This window comes from Strix aluco, chromosome 14 (assembly GCF_031877795.1).
Source record: "Strix aluco isolate bStrAlu1 chromosome 14, bStrAlu1.hap1, whole genome shotgun sequence".
Lineage (NCBI taxonomy): Eukaryota > Metazoa > Chordata > Aves > Strigiformes > Strigidae > Strix > Strix aluco.
This window is the reverse complement of record NC_133944.1, coordinates 1,291,761-1,312,293: the sequence shown is the minus strand read 5'-3', so window position 1 is coordinate 1,312,293 and position 20,533 is coordinate 1,291,761. Positions and strand designations below refer to the sequence as shown.

The 20,533-nt window shown below is 41.0% G+C and overlaps 1 protein-coding gene across 7 annotated transcripts in view; it reads left to right on the top strand.

Moving 5' to 3' along the window:
* NFAT5 (nuclear factor of activated T cells 5) overlaps window positions 1-20,148 on the top strand; it is a 72,247-nt gene extending 52,099 nt beyond the window's left edge. For 4 of the 7 annotated variants that reach the window (XM_074839601.1, XM_074839606.1, XM_074839603.1 and 1 more), the window contains 8 exons: window positions 2,515-2,649; window positions 2,822-2,874; window positions 3,984-4,116; window positions 4,664-4,744; window positions 7,529-7,677; window positions 8,186-10,622; window positions 11,755-12,001; window positions 12,918-20,148. In XM_074839601.1, the coding sequence (XP_074695702.1) occupies window positions 2,515-2,649; window positions 2,822-2,874; window positions 3,984-4,116; window positions 4,664-4,744; window positions 7,529-7,677; window positions 8,186-10,622; window positions 11,755-11,993 (3,227 nt within the window). In that variant the 3' untranslated portion in view covers window positions 11,994-12,001; window positions 12,918-20,148. The remainder of the gene's footprint in view (window positions 1-2,514; window positions 2,650-2,821; window positions 2,875-3,983; window positions 4,117-4,663; window positions 4,745-7,528; window positions 7,678-8,185; window positions 10,623-11,754; window positions 12,002-12,917) is intronic. The other 3 variants (XM_074839605.1, XM_074839602.1, XM_074839604.1) reach the window with 3 other exon arrangements.
* The last annotated feature ends 385 nt before the right edge of the window (window positions 20,149-20,533 follow it).

Genomic DNA, 20,533 nt, shown 5'->3' with positions numbered 1-20,533 from the left:
GTAGAGTTCTTGGATTTATGCATTTATGTTGTTGGAAAATACATAAGTACATTCTCTAGAAATACAGTTGTGTCTGTAGCTCTATTCTAGTCAGTAGTAGTATCTGATACTAATTTTCAGATTTAAGAAAAAACATTTTCTATAAAATCTTCAGAAGCTATTTCTCTATACATTTTGTTTGTATCATTAACATTAGATACAATTATCTAAATCATAGCAGAAATGGGAATGGAAATCATCTGGAGTTTTCGTAAACACCTAACAGTCCAAAACTTGCTATTGTTAGTAGAAGCTGAGAGTCTGCGATGCTTTAGAGACCAATTTTAAAATCGTCTGTTTAGCTAAAAAAAGCTGTATTTGATGCACCTTCCTACTTAGCTTGTTGATAAGGCCATTCCAGTGTGGGTTTATGAGGTCCCTTGTGGTCTTTAGTCTCTATTTGTTGACTGCATCCATTTATACCCGTAACATTAGTAGCAGTGTTTTGAGATATGGGCAGTGAGTAAAAAGCAGAGTATGTGAGAAGGATGACATACTAAGGGACATTAGAAGAAATGGAAGAAGGAAATAGAAGTTCTGAAGTTCTAAAAAAATTACAGTAAGGAGTGAATTGGTTTAGTCTTTATTTTTAGTAAGCTGAGTTTTGGTCAGTTGATAAGAAAATCTTCCTGACTGTGTAAGTAGCTAAGAGATTGCCCGGGAATTTTATAGCATCTCCATTGCTGGAGGTCTTAAAACAAAGAAACAAAGTACTCTGGTTAGACTTGTGTCTTTGAGGAATGATGTGGGTAAAACTGATCATAATGTGAAGGTTGAGGGGGGAATTCTGGAGGCTTTTTCCAGGCTTGCTCTCTCGGATTCTGTGCTTCAGCTGTCTTGACTCCCTCCGAAGTCACAGTGAGTTGCAGTAGACCTTAGCCAGCCAAATAATGCTGGTACATATGTACTGGCTGAATCAGTATGGCATAAAACTTTGTTGTTTATTAAGTTATTTGTTTATATAAATCATCTCCTTGAGCACATTACATCTGGCTTGTTTGCTACATCTTACTACAGATATGTACTGTACCTTCTTCTACGGCTTCCATTTTCACTCACCAAAGCCTGATTGTGTGGTGGTTTATAACTAACACTGCTGTCAAATTGGCAATAATGTTCCTGAAACCATAGGAAAGACATTAAGTAGATGCAGTCTCTTTATTTAAGGTCTAAGTTTTAAATAGGCTTTGTTAACTTGTTAGCAAACCAAAATCCAGTCACTCTTTTCAGAAGTTCATGTGCCTTGAGCATATTTAGTAATTGCGTAATGGTTGCCTGGGAACCTGCTGCAACAGTTGTAGAAAAATCCTTTCTGAAAGGTCATTAAATAATTTGGAGTGTTACACTGTGTATGGTCCTCTATGTAGTAAGCCCAGAGAATACTGTTATTAAACACTAAAAGTGAGCCACGTAGGTGCAAAGCACAAGCTTATGCCACTAGGATTTTACAGTGAATAGAAAAGGTGGTTGAGAAACCTTTGTTAGAAACTGAAATTATTTTATAACTTATTAAATGGGGCAAAATCAAAAGACATTATTTTAAAATGTATGTATTTAAATTTTTTGCTCATTTTCATTTAACACACATGGTCTTGTTTTATGCTTTAAGAAGCATAGAAGTAGTTTGCAGCAAAGACAATTTGTAATGTCTTACATAAATCGTGATCTGAATCCCTGACTGAGAGGCAGAGCTTTCCAGGGGTGTGTAGCTGTAAGCTGCGTTCACTTTGCTCCTTTATAGGATATAAATTGCTGTAATCCCCAACTACAGAGCTGTGAGACTTGCAAGGATTTGTATTAGCTGAAGTCTATAGGTCTGGAAAGTCATAGAATGATAGACTGCTTTGGGTTGGAAGGGATCTTAAAGCTCATCCAGTCCCACCCCCTCGCCATGGGCAGGAACACCTTCCACTAGCCCAGGTTGCCCAAAGCCCTGGGTTAGTTCTTGCACCAGCCAGAAAGCTATGTCATGTTAAAAAAAAAAAAGTGTAAAAACAATGGGGAATATGGGCATTACTTCTACCTTTTTGCATAGCAGAACAAAATAAGCTTCATAAAAGTTTTATGAGCTTAAGGATAAATTTGAAGGTCTGCTTCAGGTGTATCTAAGGGCCGATGCATTTGTTTATCGTGCTCTGTGTCAGGGAATTACAGAACCAAATTTTCTTCTCTCCTGAACACTTACTGAGCTTCAATTCAAACATGGAAAGTTTTGTTTTGAAGGTTTAATAAATGCAGGAGAAAAGGGAAAAAGATTATTAGTGGATCACTTACCAAAGAGTGATTTTTATGAGATCATTACATTTAGTGAGGAAATAATAGAAAGTTATCTTCTGACAAGCTTTGTCATGAGTAATATAGTAAAGGGAGAAGCTCAGGAATTATTTAGTGTTTTCATTTATAAAGGAGTAAAAGCTTTTTGTTTTGGCTGTTGATGTTTTCTTGATTTTGAACTATGTGGTTTTTCAATTGCAGCTCAACCAGCAGGAGTTCCAGAGATCCTGAAGAAAAGTCTGCACAGTTGTTCAGTGAAGGGTGAAGAGGAAGTTTTTCTGATTGGCAAGAACTTTCTAAAGGGAACAAAAGTGATTTTTCAAGAGAATGTTTCTGGTTAGTGTGAAAGCAATAATGGCTTGGGGTGCTGAAGAGAGCATGATGTTTGGGTTTACATTGATTGGTAGTTTTAGTTGTAGAGAGCAAACTGAGAGGCAGAATCAAAGGCACTAAAATAAATTGCTTATATGGATGTGCAATAACTTAACACTTTTTAACTTTCATTTAGATGAGAATTCTTGGAAGGCAGAAGCTGAAATAGACATGGAATTATTTCATCAGGTACTTCTTTATTATTATTATTATTACTACTATTATATTTTAATAAATAAAAAAAACCCCTCTGATTTTCAAAGAAAAATTGAATAAGCCTTTCCCTCTTCCTGCACATTTCTAGAAGTAATATTCCTTTTCTTCAAGTTCTTTAATGAGACTGGTAGAATATCATTGTTTTGGGTTTACACAAGTATAATTGTTCAATCTCTAATTGACAACTTCGATACCACAGTAGGAGTGTGGTATACAGACTTGGTGAGAAGCCTTTGTCCTTGCATTCAGTGTAATTAAAAGGCCTAATACCATTTTTCCAGTAGCTTTCCTAAGGACATGTTAGATCACTACTGAGTGGAAATAGATTGTGTGTACGCCATAGTCTTTATACCTGGCTGAACTTCTGTTCCACTCTGAAATATTTTACAAAGTATTTGTTTATTCTTTTTAACACAAGTAAGTGCCTTTATGGACTGTTGAACTCAAATTAGAGAAATTATTAGATGTGACATCTGACAAATGCCACCTTGCTCCCACCTCTGAAGGCAGTATTCCGTGCGTGCGCTGGGAGAAAGGATTTCTCACTTCCAGGGAGATAGACAGGCAGTTGGGGAATAGACGACTCCCTCGTCGCTATTCCTGTTGATGAATGATTGCAGGCCTATTTTTTGATGTCTGCTCAGTGTTAAATCTGCTTAAGTGTAACATGAAACTGCATCCTCCATCTGTTCACACGGAATACAAAGGCCTGATTCAGCAGAACAGTGACGTGTCTCAGTCCAGCAGAATTTGATGGCAAACTGATTGCAGTTCAGTAAGGCATGTTAGGCATGAGCTTGTGTTTGAAGTCCTGCACTTTGTACGCCTTTTCTGCACCTTCCATTTGAGCTGTAAGTCGCCACTGAGCATCATAACAGGTAGATTATTCAAATCTTTCTTCTAGCACGAGTTGTCAGTTTACTGAAAGCGTAACTAGGTCATGTTTCCCCCAATGCCTTTGTTTTTTATGGTGTTTTATCAGTCTGTTTCTCTGTTTTGATGGATGTTGAGACAATTGAGGTCAATAGTAATTAAATAGCTTCTAGTGTGATTTTTAAAAAAAAATTATTTTTGCATTGCAGAATCACCTTATTGTGAAGGTGCCACCATATCACGACCAGCAAATAACCTCAGCTGTTTCTGTGGGAATATATGTGGTGACCAATGCTGGAAGATCACACGATGTGCAACCGTTTACGTACACTCCAGATACATGTATGTAAAATAGAAAACTGGCGGAAGGAGTGGGCAGTTTCACCTGCTCAGCATCTCATTTCTGATTTCGTAGTATTTAGTCCATATAACAGAAATATTAAGTAACATGGATCTTTACAAACTCCTCTTGCTGGTGAGGTTTGCTCTGTTAAATAATAAACTCTAAAGGCTTGACTTTTCTCATTTATGTGGCAAGTATCTCAAATTTCAGCTGCATGGAGACAGCTGTTCTTGTAAAGTAGCATCTATTTCTAGCATAAGGTTCAAAACGAAGCTGAGCAGAGAAAAAGTAGACATATTACATATAGTGCACTAAATACAATCAAAAAATAGCACCAAGCTTTATCCTGAGGAAAGCTGAAGTTTGACCATATCATGTATTTTTGTTTGTTTATTTATCTATATTACAGTACACAGTGCAAAAGTTTGTGTGGGTTTCAAAGAACCTCAATTTCTTTAAGGTATAAGTAACTGTTTTGGTTTGCTTTGGGTTTTTTGCTTGTTTGTTGTTTTAACATAAGGAAGTTCTCAATGTGTTTTGTCTCAGCAGCTGGTACTCTGAATGTTAATGTGAAGAAGGAAATCTCCAGCCCAGCCCAACATTGTTCTTTTGAAGAGGCTATAAAAGGTACTAAATTGATTCTTATCATTGTTGTTAATAATTTAACTATAAATTCCTACCGGAATTTGGAGGAATGAATCAGACGTCCTGTTGAAGATAAGTCTGTGCTTATAAAATCTGGCCATATTCTTACAGTGAGGTTTGTTTTCTGATCCTGAGTATTTTATTTTATAACAGTATTCCTTTAGGTATATTTTAACGTGAGCTAGTATAGAACAAAAACTCTGTAAAAAATAAAAAAAAAAATGTTTTTCATGCTTAGGCCCTGCAGTCTAATCTTTGTTTAATGTGTTTGCAAGTGAAGAAATAAAAAGAAAGAAGCCTAAGATTGCAGTTAATACAAAGGTTTTAGAAACTGTGTAGTGTTAATTTAAGCAAAAACACATATAAAGGTAGTGGTGGGGAAGAACCAAGTGCTGAAAAACATGAACGTGCCAACTTGGTATTTTTCGGAAGCTGTCCAGTGGCTTTATAAGACTGCTCTCAGTGGCTCTAGTTAAGAATGCTAATTCTGGCCATTTCAACTTATTCCTTTCAGTGAGTTGGTTTTTTTTTTTCCCCTGACCATTCTGTCCATGCGAAGTTTGTCACTTTGTTCCAAGGTAGCAAGTTTTAGGTTTGCCTGGTTTTGAAGTGTGAAGTGAATTGATCCTTCCAATATTGAAATAAAGTAGAGGAAGGAAATGTTTGTTAGTTGACTGCTAAAACTATGGTAGTGCACAAAGGTTAATGGAAATTTCCATAGCCTGCTCTGGTGAAAGCAGGTTGAAAGATAAGCAAATTAACAATGTGATCACAAGTTCGATAGGAATCCATGGCTTCAGGTTAAAATCATGAAGCTCATGTTTGAAGTTAATAGCTTGGTCTTGGCAGGGGATATATTGACAAGTTGGTTTTACAACTTGTTAGGGAGGATAATGCAAGATATGATGAGTTTAAACCTGCAGAGAATATTTGGGGGAGAAATATGCAAAAATATTTAGGGCAATGAAACAAGCTGATAAAAGGACTGGTAAGACTTCTAGTAGCAAGATTAAAAAGATGAGGAAAATAATAACTAATGTATCAGGGCAAGCCTGGCATCCATCTAATGTAGTGTGGAGGCTTAACCAAGGGCAGGTACCAGCTGCTTCAGGAGAACAGCAGCTCATAACAACTCAGTGTGCTATTTCCATTGCTTCATGTCCTCCATTTAATTTATGCAATAAACCTTGACTGACTTTCTTGTGTGGGTTTTCTGCTAGCCACCTCTTTTTGATGGTTCATTCCTGTACCTATTCTGCTCTAGATTGATCATGAACCAGAGGTCAGACAGTTTTGTTTATGTACTTTGTCTCTGCATATGTCCCGGCCCGTCCTCCCTCACTGTTCTGAAATAAGGCCAGGTGGGGATCCAGGGGGTTGCTTCTTCCTTCCTGTTTCCTTTCACTGGGAGCAAAATCCTGGAATTCATAACTTCTTAAGTGGCATCATTTCCAGCAGCCCTGGACAGGCAGAAGGGACTGTTGCTGCCAGGGACGTGTACAGTTATGTATTGAGCTACAAGGCCTTGCTCTTCCTGTCACGGGCAATTTTAATCTTTGTCTCAGGTATCTGTGCATATTCCTTAAAATAATTTCAATAACAACATCTGCATATGTAAAAAGCCAAAACGTGGCTTCCCAAAGCCATTACAGATTCTTAGCTGTAACATTTTAAGCATCTGCAGGTTTGACGGACTTCAATGGCAAGTTAGGTTTCAAGACAACAAATGTATAATTTGAAGGTGTTCTGTAAAACCTGAGGAAGATGGGGTGTCTGGACAACCGTGTAGTTCAGGTCTTTGCCTTCTAACACTGGGGTAGTGCTGGAGCATTGTTCTTAAGTGGTTAATGATGGTTTCAGTTTCCAGCTTTGGGAGAAAAGGGAAAGAGGGTGTGTATGCCTTGATAAGATGCTAACTATTCAGAAGTTCTAAACTAAGTGTATTACAAAAACATTGTAAAAGACCAAAACCAACTTTCTCTGCTTTTGAAACTTCTTTTTCATTATTAATCGCACTACTTATTTTTCATTCTTCTAACCAAATATGTCACTGTGAACAAACATACCATCGCTAGAATATAATCTGTATACCACTGGGATGTTTTTTAATTACATACTTTTTTTTATTGTTTCTCATGAATACAACGTGATTAAGCACATAGAAAAGGTTCCAAATTGTGACTGTGGTATAGGAAAATACTGACTGCTGTCTTTAAATACACTGTATGACTAGCTGTCCTGAAGCAGGCGTCTTTTAGAATAGTCTCACTTAAATTGCATGTGCTGCCAGCAGCACAGCCCAGCACGTCAGGTCATGGGGCTTGGATTTCTGGAGCCACCCAAACCTGAGAATTAACGGGAGGGAAGGAGTTTATTTGGCTGTTGGTACCTTGACAACTGTTGCCATACTGATGGCTGAGAATTTATTGCTGAAGACAGAAAATAATATTTAACATTTTTAGTTTAAGCAGTTGGTGGATGGCTGTCCTGGTCTAGAAAGATAGAAAATAGAAGAAAAACAAAACTATGACATTGCTGTTAGTCTTAAAAATAACCTTTGAAGGTTTCAGGTTTTCTGGGGTTATCTGAAGTATTGAGGTGTTCGCAATGATCTCTCAGCATATCAGCATCTTACACAAGGATGAGAGCTCTTACGGTAGGGCTGAGAAGTGAAATGGGAAGCAGGCTGCCACTAGAAACCCACTCTTTGCACGGTGAATGTTAACCTTATATTTTTCTTCCTTTCATTTTTCTTTGTGACTGCAGCAGTGAAGGCCACTGGTGGTAGTCTGGAGAAGGTGAACATTCTTCCTAGTGCCTTGATAACTCCACTCATGCCAAGCAGTATGATTAAGATTGAAGATGTGGCTCCAATGGAAGTAAGTGCAGAAAAAAGATCTCCCCCTGTCTTCAAGGTAAGTTTGACTGTGATCTGAAGACAGTAGCTTTAATAGTCTTAGTTACATCTGTCTATCAGTCCATGCTCTAGTAGTGGAGAAGAGGAACACACAGGGAAAATGTCACGTCTGAGATCAGTCTGGGCAAAACACATGATCACAGAGCATGATTAAAATAACAATTTCCTTTGCAAGTAACTTACCTTGTTCCTGCATTCAAACAGCTTGATTGGTTAGTGGTACTGTGATGATTTCTTCTTGTCCTGTGACACAGAACGAGTAAATTACTGTAAGAATATGATTGTAATCACTTCCTAGCATTGCTTTCATTAAATTGTACCTTGACTCCTTCCTTGAAGTAGCATTTTCACCACTAGTCACTTGTTGACTTGTTTGGTTATGTATGGAGAGAACCGTAGCCATCAGATCTGCCATCTGATCTTTCCTGAATGTAGTGGATTGGTGGAAACTTTATAAGCATAACCTGAGAAAGCTTACAAATTGCTTAATGTATTGCTTTTCACAGGCTTCAAATGTGGTTGGACCAACTCAACAAACATTGGAAAACAGTATGTCCGGCATATCAACTTCTGCTTCCCATTTACCTTCTGAAAACGAAAACCAGCAGCAAATACAGCCGAAGGTGTATAACCCAGAGACACTAACGACTATCCAAACGCAGGACATTTCCCAGCCTGGTAGCTTTTCATCAGTCTCTACTCCAGGTCAGCTGCAGAACAGCGATGCATTATTGCAGCAAGCTGCACAGTTCCAAACAAGAGATTCCCAAACCAGGGAGGTCTTGCAGTCAGATGGCACAGTAGTCACTTTGTCACAATTAACTGATGCATCACAACAACAACAGTCAACACTCGCAGAACCAGCACAGGCATTGCAGCAACAGATTTCATCAAGTATTTTCTCCTCAGCAAGTGGCGTGAGTCAGTTACAGAACACTATACAGCAACTGCAAGCTGGAAATTTTCCAACAAACACTGCCACTGGCAGCAATAGAAACGTTGACTTGGTGCAACAGGTATTGGAAGCTCAACAGCAGTTGTCTTCTGTCTTATTTTCTGGTTCAGACAGCAGCGAGGATGTTCAAGATCAGCTAAATGCAGATATCTTTCAGCAAGTTAGCCAGATACAAAATAGTGTAAATCCTGGGATATTTTCCTCATCAGACACAGCTGTTCATTCCAGACCAGAGAACCTTTTGCCTGGACGAGCTGAAAATGTTCACTCCCAGCCTGAAAACGCATTGTCCAATCAACAGCAACAACAACAGCAGCAGCAGCAGCAGCCGATGGAGACTTCTGCAGCAATGGTGATGGGAATCCAGCAGAACATTTGCCAGGCTGCCACGCAGATGCAGTCTGATTTGTTCTCTTCAACAACGTCAGGGAACGGAGCCCTCCAACAGTCCCCTGTTTACCAGCAGGCTTCTCACATAATGAGTGGGTTATCCACAAGCGAAGACATGCAAATGCAGTGTGAATTATTCTCTTCATCTCCTGGTGTTTCTGGAAGTGAGACTACTCCTACTGCTCAGCAGCAGGTCTCCAACAACGGGCCTACTATGTTTCAGGCATCAAATTCTGCAGATGGAGAAGAGGCTTCAGGACAGAGTAAGCAGATGCAAAATACTGTATTTCAGACCATGGTTCAAATGCAGCATGGTGGAGAAGGTCAATCTCAAGTTAATCTCTTTTCATCTACTAAAACCATGATGACTGTTCAGGCAAGTGGAACTCAACAACAAGGAGGTGGTCTGTTCCAGCAAGGCGGAGAAATCATGTCTATTCAGTCAGGCAGCTTTATGCAGCAGTCTCCACATTCACAAGCTCAGCTTTTTCACTCTCAGAATCCTATTGGTGATACTCAGAATATATCACAGGAAACACAAGGCTCTCTTTTTCACAGTCCGAATTCCATTGTCCACAACCAGACCAGTACTAATTCCTCAGACCAGCTGCAGCCCCCGATGTTCCACTCGCAGAGCGCCATGGGCGTGTTGCAGAGCTCTTCAGTTCCTCAAGACCAGCAGTCTGCCAACATGTTCCTCTCCCAGAGTTCAATGAGCAACGCTGCGACTCAGGAAGAGCAGATGTCGTTCTTTACAAGCCCCAATTCCATTTCTCCTCTTCAGACGGCAACAAACACTGAACAGCAGACTTCCTTCCAACAGCAGACACAGATCTCTCATATCCAGAGTTCTATGCTTCCCCAAGAACAGCCCCAGACTCAGCCTGCTCAGCAGGGTTTGTTTCAGTCTCAAGTGTCGTTAGGCTCCATCCAGTCCAGTTCAATTCCCCAGAACCAACAGGGAGCTATCTTCCAGCCTCAGCATTCAATAGTTGCTATTCAGAGTAGTCCTCCATCGCAAGAGCAGCAGCAGCAGCAACAGCAGAACATGATGTTCAGTAATCAAAATGCAATGAGTACGATTGCTTCTCAAAAGCAGAACATGATTTTCAATCCAAATCAAAACCCAGTCACCAATCAGGAGCAACAAGGCCAGTCCATTTTTCATCCACAGACTAACATGGCATCAATGAACCAGGAGCAGCAGCCCATGCAGTTCCAGAGTCAGACCACAGTGTCTTCTCTTCAGAACCCGGGATCCAGCCAGGCTGAAGCGCAGCAGCCAACCATCTTCCATAACTCACCCCAGATTCAGCTGGTCCAAGGGTCACCAAGTTCTCAAGAGCAACAAGTCACCCTCTTCATCTCCTCAGCTTCCATGTCTGCCTTGCAGAACAGTATGAGCCAGCAAGAGCTGCAGCAGTCCCCTATGTACTCTTCTCAGAACAGCATGGCAGGAATGCAAGGAACTGCTTCGCCTCCACAGCAACAGGCTGCTTTATTTCACAACACAGCAGGAGGTGCCATCAACCAGCTGCAGAATTCTCCTGCTTCATCTCAGCAGACATCAGGAATATTCCTGTTTGGCATTCAGAACAGTAAGTGATAGATGCCCAGTTCTGAGTTTACAATTTAGAAGAGCTACTCATTGGAGTCCACAAGACATGATTGTTCAATTCTAAGATATTTAAAAGAAAAAAATAATTCTGGAATAAGTAATGTAGCACTACAGTTGAGAATATACATACTCATTGTGTTGCTCTGAATGTTGCTGATTTTGCATGAGAACTCTTGGCTTAAATACCTAAGTGTGTGTATGTCTATATAGAAATAAGTATTGATAAAATATATCTAAACTATTAATAATAACACATGCAAATAATATATAAAATACATGTACACACATGTTTAAAAAAAACAAAAAAACTCATGCTCTTTTAAGACAGCTCCACTAATCTTTCTCTTGCTGCATTTGGTTTCCACAGTTTATGCAGTGGCTTTCTCCACACATTGTTGAAGGAAAGCAAAGATTTTTGAAGCTGTGTAGTCCAGAGAAGTGTCTGTTGAAGTGTATTTGTGACCCCTGTAACTTTGTAAGCCTGCACTTTTCCATATCTCGTCTCTGAATGTAGCCTCTATGGTAGGTTCTTTGGGACGTCGATCCTCTGATCTGTCTGTAAAGGGCTGCACGTACCTGTGAAGCTCCAGACGTAACAGATGCAGATGGTGGTTACAGCAGCTTAGGAAAGGTCTGGACAGAAAGCTGTAGCTCGGTCTGTGCCGCTGTCCGAGTGCCGTGACAGGCCGTAGCAGCCAGGCCTTCCTGTGAAGCCGAAGATAATGCTGATGGCAGGAGATGAGACACAGTTTGCAGATTGATAGAAGGAGCTAGTGGATACCTTGGCTGAGCTGAAAAAGCGCCTCTGTAATTAAGGCAGGCAAAGGATGGGCATGTTCAACACTTAGGTTATGCATTTTGTTTTTCTAGCTAGGCGTTGTCCTCTGGGGTGCTGGTAGTGTTCGGTTGTAATGCAGATCCGTGGATTCACTGTGTACACACACCTTGACCTCTGCTCATACCCTGCAGGGCAGCGCGCAGAGGTGGTTGTGAGCAAAAGTGCGTGTAACTTTCTACACATTTTATGGTCAGTGTGGATATATGTAAAGTTGGCTAATTCACTGCATGTGTTAATTTAAATGGTCCTTTTTTCTTCACTTTCTGCTTAACAGACTGTGGCCAGCTGCTGACTTCAGGACCAGCCACGTTGCCGGAGGAGCTGATGGCTATAAGTCAGCCGGGTCAGCCCCAGAGCGAAGGGCAAGCAGCAGTGCCAACGCTTCTCTCCCAGCAGATATCAGAGACTTCTCCGCTACCTTCAGCTATGGCAACCAATCAGAATATTGAGAAAATAGATGATCTGCTTGTGTCGTTGCAAAACCAGGGGAACAATATGGCTGGCTCGTTTTAATTAGTTAAGTAAGTAATGCGTTTGGGTTTCTGGGTTCTTTCCTACATACTTTTGTTCAGGAAGGCTTTACTTCAGTGTATCACCATGCTTTAAGAGGTCAGCTAAAATACCAGTAGTGCTGAATTAAGAACATAATACAGTGGGCTAGAATGAAGAGTTATTAAAAACAGTCAGAGGCCAGAATTTGTATGGAATGGTTGAGACTGGGTCTTGTTGCTCAACTGCTGTTGTTTTGTCATCTGCTGTTAGTCTGGTACTTTATTAGGATGGGGAGTAGATCACTGTCAGCTTGGCAGATAAAAGCATTATAAAATAAGACTGTAGTTAAAAAATTAAGGCTTGTTTAGTAAATAACACCCCAAGTCTGCACTATTCTGAAGTTGCCCCCTGGGTTACAATAACGTAATGCACAAACAAGTTTTGGTAGAATATGGCGGCTATTGAGAGTGCCACATGCTGAGCCTTTGTTAAAAATGAGCTGACGCCATCAGCTGTTACTAGGAAACATTTGCTTTTAGAAGGTGCCTTTTTCTGAGAGGTGAAAGAGACTTTGACTACAAATGAGAACCAAGAGCCAGGAGGACTCTGGAATCTTGTATTGTCCACAGTGTGTAACTTGGCTCTAGTTAACCGTGTTGCTGTGCTAAATCCCCCAGAAGTTTCACTTAAGTGATACACTTCATTTTTTAATCTAAACTGTTTTATATATGAAGTTGCGAACTTTAAAAACAAAACCACCAACATTAATAAAAGACAAGACGGAGTGGAAGGAAAGTAATCAGGCTCTGTGAGAGTGCTGCGCTCTGATACTCACAGTTTCATGCCTGCTTGTGAAGACCACTTTCAAGATGAAGGAACTACGTAGAACTAAGAGGATGACTTTAGTTATGCCTAACTTTTTTGCTTGCTTGTTTTTTCCTGCAGAAATTCTGTGAAGAAAAAAAGTGATGATTTCCCAGATCCTCTCAGACCTTCCAACTCTGGATTAGGCTGTGTGGAACTGATTGCTTCTGTCAAAAAGTGGCCCTCTTCTCTAAAGAGCACACACGTGGCCAATTGCAGTGTCTAGCACCTAAGGCTATGACCATAGTATTTGGGATTTGTAGTGCCAATAATGCTGAAAAGCTATGCTTTGGTTTACTAGGGCATGGAATTGTACTGTTACCAGATTCCTCCACCTCATCAACAGCGGGGTGCTCTTTGAATTTAAAGCATACCTGGTCAGTTGTTATTGTTGTTAGAAGGTAATATTGTTGTTAGAAGGTGTTACCACGTTTACTTTTTCCTCCTCTTCCTCCTTCACATCCCTCTTTTGACTAGAAAAGCTTGTGAAGCAGAAACATCAAATGCTTGTGACATGAGCCATGACTCATGGCTGTCAGTGAGTGAAGGGATCATGTGTTTTGCAGTTGAGAGGGAGAGCTAATACTGCAATTTGTTAATTTCAGTAATGGAAAATATTGATAACTGTAATAAACAAGCAGAGACTTGCGTGCTGCTGTAGATAGCCAGGGGTGGGTGCTTCCCATCTGAGAATGTGATGTAACGGTTTTCCATGTCTCTTACATGTAACTGTACATAGAGCGAGGGTTTGGTGGCTCTAATGAAATGTGGAAATGAAGGGGAACTTCCAGTGAAATTTTGCTCTTAAAATCTTATCCTCTAAAATACCTTCAACTTGAAAAGCCTGGCTGAGGAAGGAACTCCTCTGCATCTCTGACTGGGTTAGAAGTCCGTAAAGCTGCATTAGCCATTCTCAAACCAGCCTTCTCCCTTTCGTTCTTTTCACGGTTTTCCTTCCCTCTCCCTCAGTTTCATATTGCATTTTTAAAAAAGACAAAAATATCCTACTGGCTTTAAAGATCAGAAGCAGCTTTTAGGAATCCGTGGCATTAAATTGCTTAGTCAGTAGAAGCTTTGAGAAATAATCAAGGATTAAGGAGAGAGGAAGCAATTTCTCCACCACCTTCTAAATGCAGGAATCCCCCTTAACCAGTGATTTTTCCGGCTGTTACTGATGTAAATCTTCAGCTTGACTTTACTCCAAGTAGGGGGCAAATTACATAATTTTTAAGCATTCTTGGAAACTTCACTTCATCCTGAGCTGTTGCATCTTTGTAGCATATTGAGCTCATTGCAGTTTTGAAGTGATCTTTTTTTCTACCAACAGTCCCCCAAGTCTAGTTTCTAGATTGTCATGTTTCAGTTAAAAAAAAAAAAAATAAAAAAAGACTGATGTTACAGAATGTAAAAACAACCCACTCCAGACCATGCAGTTGTATCGTGAGGCGTGTGAATTTTTTGGGTGCTCCAACTCTCCAGACAGTTTTGTGATATCTCACTACAGCCTCATTCAGATATTTGTTTCTTCTCCTTCTGCACGTAGAAAGCTGTTGCTGCAGTTAGAGCCAAACAGCTGTCCCGTATGGCTATTATGCCTTGGTAGAGTGTAGTTGGTATCATGTCATTTTTCATTTTTGTTATTTTAAATAACAAAGAATAGTCTGTAAATGGTTTTTAAGTTACTCTAGTCTGTTTACTGTGTGTTTTTCCCTTAACTCGTGTGCTTAGTTGAGCCGTGTAGAGTTTTTGTTTGTTTTAATGGATTTTCCTGTTTGTCAGTCTGTCCTAACGTTCACTTTCTCTTTCTGTCTCTCTCTTTCTCTCTCTCATTGAGAGGCATTGAATTACGTTTTCAGTAGTAAGGCTTCTTGCCGATATGAAGGGAACTTTTCAGAAAGAGACCTGCTCTGGGTCATTTAATTTTGAATACAGTTTTCAATCGTTCAAGTTTTGGATGGTTTATATCTAATGTGTGTTTCATTTTTTTGGAAAGCTATATTTTGTATTTAGGAAATGGTATACTATTTTGCTATTTGTACTGAGTGAGTACATTGGCATAAATATAAAAATTTATATATATACATATATATAAAATATTCTTTTTGCCACACATTTTTGTGGTAAATTTGTGAGTTTGTCTGATGTTCTACCACAACGTGGCGTCTGATAACAGTGGGGTGGGGTGGGGTTTGTTATGTCTTTATTGAGTATTTAAGTACTTTTTGCAACATAAATAACTTGTTCATCTCTCGCCATTCCATCAGGCAATTTATTGTTCCAGCTGGCTATGAGAAGCTTCACTGTGTGTTTTGATGTGTCTGTCACTCAGCAATACGATCTAGTAAGGAAACCCGTAGGCATTTAGGCGTATATAAAATAATGGGGTTTCATTCAGAATGAGCCATTCAGCTTTTATCCACTATCATTGTCTATTTAATATTTTATTACTAGCGCCTCTGTGTTTTAACTCTTAATTTATGATTATGCTAAAATGTTTAAAATTTTAATCATGATAAAAAGAATTCCCTGCTTCATAATGTTCAGAGCTGCTTTAACCCTGAACCATACTTTTTCTTTCTGTGATTTTTTTTTTTTTTTTTCCTGCTAAGACAAAATATTAACAAAAACTTGTTATGGTTCATGACATGAAAACAGCAATCTCACAGCATTGACTAAATGCTATATGAGGCTATGTAGAAGACTGAGAATTGTGGACCGAAACACCTTCCAGATGGCTGTGGAAGTTGATAGCCAGTTACTTGGAAATGAACTGGCGGCTTCTGCAGGATGGCAGTCCCAGAACAAGCTGTTGAGTGTCATCTGGAGCCTTCATACACAGAAGAAGTAATAGGAATGATAAATTCGCTCGTGTGCTGCTTCCGTTCGTTCCGTTGTTCCGAAGGGGTGTGTCCTTACGTTGAAGTGCTGTTGGTCAGTGCCAAGTCACCAGGGACCAATTCTCCATTTAACCAGACGGGTGTCCAAAAGAGAACTTCATACCAAGACTGCTACAGCTCCAGGGGAAGGGTATGTTTGAATTGTGTGTGTATTTTAGGTCGCTTATGAAGAGAAGAGAAAAAAATAGTAAAAAAAAAAAAAAAGTAAAAAAAAAAAAAGGGCTGTGCTATCACATTTTTCACTTCGGGATAACACCTTTCTTTTCTTGTATTGAATCTATCTTGTTCATTTTAGGTCAATGTTTAAATGTACAACACTTTGAACATGTAATTTGGTTACAAAAAGTATTTGTCTTATGAATGAAGAGATTGCTCAGCGGTTGATTAGTGCCTGAGCTGCTGCCTGCAGACAGCTGTTACCGAGGCTAAAGGGAGGTTTGATAAACCAGTAAAGATCTTAAAGACAGGCCGCAGGATTTCATGGCAGAAAGACCCAAGAACAGTGTGAGCCACATCTGTATTTTATCAGAGTCCTGAATGTTTACTTCTGTGATTTAAGCAGTTGATAATTGGAGCTTACTCTTACTTATTTTTTCTTTTTTTAATCCCTGTGTTTACTCCTCTGCTTGCGCACACTGGTGCACCTGTAAGCTGCAAGCAGATGGAGTGCTTGCCCGCAGAGGTGAGGCGGTGGCATCGTGTCTAGTCCATTTTGGTTGAGAAAGAAGATACTGAGACATTAGTCTCTATAACTTTAAAGTTCCTGACCTTATTATAAAGGGGAAGTTACTATCGTATCCACAAAGCAGCAATTAAGTGTAGAAGATGAAAAATGAAAAAGTGTAGAGCTGCATTGCTGGGATGGGTTTTCTGTATCTTGGTGGGGTTTTTTTTGTGCTGCTTGAGCTCGCTGTTAAGAGAATCATTAAATCTAAACCTCCGTGTGCAGCGGGGGCTGTACTCCCCAGCGGTACGTGCCCCGGGAGCACCCGTGGTGCCTGGTGCTCGCAGGGCAGCGCCTCATCGGCACAGATGCACATCGAGGGAGCTGTGGCTGCTGCGTCCCTTCTGTCTGCTTATACGCTCTGTGTGTGATAAATGTGTATAGAAACCATCTGAATAACACATAATACCCAGTTATTAACTGAACATCTCCTTTGGCAGGAAGTGATTGGTGCTTTGTGCTTAAGTAGCCAGTCCATGATTTGTTATTAATTGCCTCTTCAGTGTCTGGTCTTTCAGCAGTTATTCAAGCTGAGTTCTTTGCTGCTATTTTAACATAAAAATATTTCAAGAAGTAATTTCAGCCTTGCTGTTTCAAAGTGGAGGTTTAATCACCAATCATTCTATTATAATCATTTTTAATTACTGATAGGGTGGTTACTTCCTATGTAGTTTTTTTAAGATAGAAAAAAGCATGAACTGTTAAGCGTAACTTTGGCAGGTTTTTTTACTGGAAGCACTGAGTCTGGGCAGCTGTATCAGTGGACATTCCCCTAATTTAGATAAGTTTAACTTTTTTTTTTTAAAGCTTCTACTGTGATTTTGATTTAGGATATAGTTTCTAAACCAAAAACTTGTCTGAACAGATTTTTTTCTACTTCTATTATCTTTCCAGAGTCTTCAGAAAGAATAGCAAACACGTCAGAAGCTTGCATTTGTCTTTAAAGCAGAGTTTAAATCAGTATTTGCGTATCAGGAAAGGTGATTTATTAAAAAGCAAAATCAAAAAAGTTGTTACCGGACTAAAAAGGCTACACATAGTTTCCCTCAAAGGTATGTACGTGTGCGTGCAGGCATGCACGTGCACATTCATTAAGAGAGTTTACTGTCAGTTTTTGGATCTCATGCCTCTGCATGGTAAACTGTTGGGTTACTTCTTCAGGGTAGTTACAAGAAAGAGGAGCACGAGGGGTCATGGACATTTATCTGAGTGGTGGAAGCAAGGACGAGGGGAATGAATTGCTCTGCGTGCTCTGAGCTGTGAGTTGTAGGTGGAAGGTGGGAAGGAGAAATACTGACCACTGGTGACTTCTCATCAGTGCAAAATTCATTTTCAAGGAATAGGTGTGGTTTGTGTTCCAGAGGACTGGTGGCAGCTCTATCATTTTAGAAGTTAAAAGGAAACTAGTACTGAGATGCTTTGTTTGGGGGTTTTGTTCCAAACTGGATTAGTTTTTGGGATGGGATGTGAGCACTTATGTTCATGTTCAGAGCAGTTGTGCCCATTGCACATGGCAGCAGCCACCTGAGCCCGCAAACAGGCGCGTCTGTCCGTGCCGCTGCGGGCTGGGACGCGAGCCTAGAGGGTCACTGTTGGAAATGGGATAAATGTTTAGATACAATGAAAAATGCAGCAGCAGATAAATTCCTGTACAAGTGTACTTGTAAAATTCTCTAGTTGAGTGTGGGGCTCTGAGGGGTTACACAGGGGAGAGGCTTTTCCTTTCTTACAGTCTGTATAGGTATGTAAATAGGCGGTGCCTGTATATTCTAGGATTATATATATGTATATAGCGGAATCGTACCTATTATAAATAATTAGTAGACACATGCATAGAATACTGTTATATTTACATTTTTATAAACCTGAAATAATATTACTTTTCCTTAGTATGAGGTTATTTACCAAGGTTTTTGTAGGAACTCATTAATAGTTGTATAACACCTTTCAGTACTGTACATGTGGCGCTGTTGGTAACGTTGCTCCAGAAACGTGCTTTGCTTGTGAATGTCCCTAATATCCATGGGTTGAAAAGAACCGTACACTTTTGTATTTTTATATATTTTTTTATTAATAACTCCAGATGCGGTGTTTAGCAAAGCAGTAGGACTGCCAGCCTTGCTTGAGAGCCTGCCCGCTGGATGGGCTGAGGGAGCGCGGCGGCAGCAGTGCCGGCTCTCACGGCCTCGTGCTCCCCCGCCAGCTTCCCTCAAGCGACTCCCGATTTTGGGACCTTTTCCCTTCTCGGTCTCCTGTCAGCTCGTGCCAACAGGGAATGGTGGGGGCTGTGTTGCTCCGGAGGAGCTGGACTGACACCAGCAGTTCTCTCCTGGTGGAGGTTATTCATTGTCTTGAATAGCAAAGGGTCCTGGCTGCTGCTCAGCTGGGTTGCATTTGGACCGGGAAAGTGAAGCTTAATCTGTCATTCCTCTTCTTCATTCTCATAAAGGCCAGGCATCTTTAAAGTTTTTTTTTTTTTACTGACTTTTGTACTGCAACAGTTGCTATCTAGACAACTCTCTCCTTGAAAGCTGGTGACAGCTTTCCTTGGTTTGTAGCCGTGAGGAACCCTGCCCCGACTTGATGTCTTACAGATTGTGTGAGAAATTAAACTCTCTACAAAAAAATCCAGATCATAAAATCAACAGCACGCCTTTAGCCCACCACAGCTCTTAGTGCCGAAGGGGGTGTGTTCCACTGCGGTTTGACGTGGGGTTGATGGACAGACGTCACTGTCCTGGTACAGGCTCTAGCAAAGCACCTCTGCCAAACCGACAGCCAGGGTCCTTATTCCTACTCCTTGAGCCATCGCTTTGCAGGGCTGACCTCTGCTCTTCCCAGAGAGCTGTCATTTTTGCTGTTACAGTTTGTGAAATTGCCTGGTAACATTCACGCGTGCTGGGACAAGGGTGAGGATTTCCCTGCGTGCTGTGGGACGCTCACCGGCGCTCCGCAGGCTCTTGGTTCAGAGCTGACACACAGCAGCGGCTGTAAAACCCCTGTTTGGGTGTGTTTGCTCCAGGGTTCGGGTGAGCGAAGGGGCCCCCTGTTCCCATCACGTGCGTGGCCTCCGCTGCTCCTGCCCCTCGGCGAGACGGGAGGGTCTGGGGGTCCCCACGCAGGAGCGTGGCTGTCCCCGCGTCAGGGCACTTCTGGGTGTTGCAGAACTGGGAACAACATTCCCGTATCCCACTTAGACCATGGTATTCCTGAAGCTTTTTTTTTTTAAATTCGGGACACTATTTGAAATGAGGCGATTTGAAGTTTTGAGCTCATTATTAAGGAGTAAGCTCCAAGCCCCTTCAGAGCAGAGCTTTCTACCTCTAGCTCTACCTCCAGCTGCATCGTTGAGTGGCTTTACCCACCTTTCTGCCATGGGCTCCTGGCGCACTGCTCGGCCGCTGAGCTGCCTCTTCCCCTGTCCTGCAATGTGAAAGTAGCACCAGATATTCCTTTGTGCATTTCTGTGTATATGGCTTTCGTAGTTGGGATTTTCAAAGCACTGATACCCGGTGTTTTCAGTTTGTTCTATGAGGGGATATTTTATTTGCATCTATGTTTTTAGCTATCCTGTGATAACTTGTTGAATATTAAAAAATAAAAATATTTTGCTTCTATTGGGACATTTGTATACTCGCAACTATATTTCTGTAAACAGCTGCAGTCAAGAATAAAACAATGAAAGTTTTCATTTTGCAGTGTAAAGTCTTGTTGTGTTTTTTTCAAGGGCATCTTCTCTCTGCCAGGAGAAAGTCCCGTTCTTCAGGGCGGAATCAGCCCGTCTGGGAACCACTTGGCGCTGGGGAAGGCCGGAGCCCGCCGCGTTGTGCCTGGGGTGGGGTGTCCCCCTGGAAAATGCTGTCGTGTTTCTGTCTGCCTGTGTGGCGTTAAGGTAACCTTTGTGGTGTAATAGCGAAATCACAGGGCCTTCAAGGAAATGGGTTTCAGTCAGCCCCAGGCAGGATTCTGTCTTTGAGGGACCTGGGGGAGAAGCAAAGGTCTCTTGGGGGCTGCGGTGCCCCAGTAACGGGAGTTATGGGCTCGCTGGCGGAATTTCTGTGTGTTAGCACAGTCCC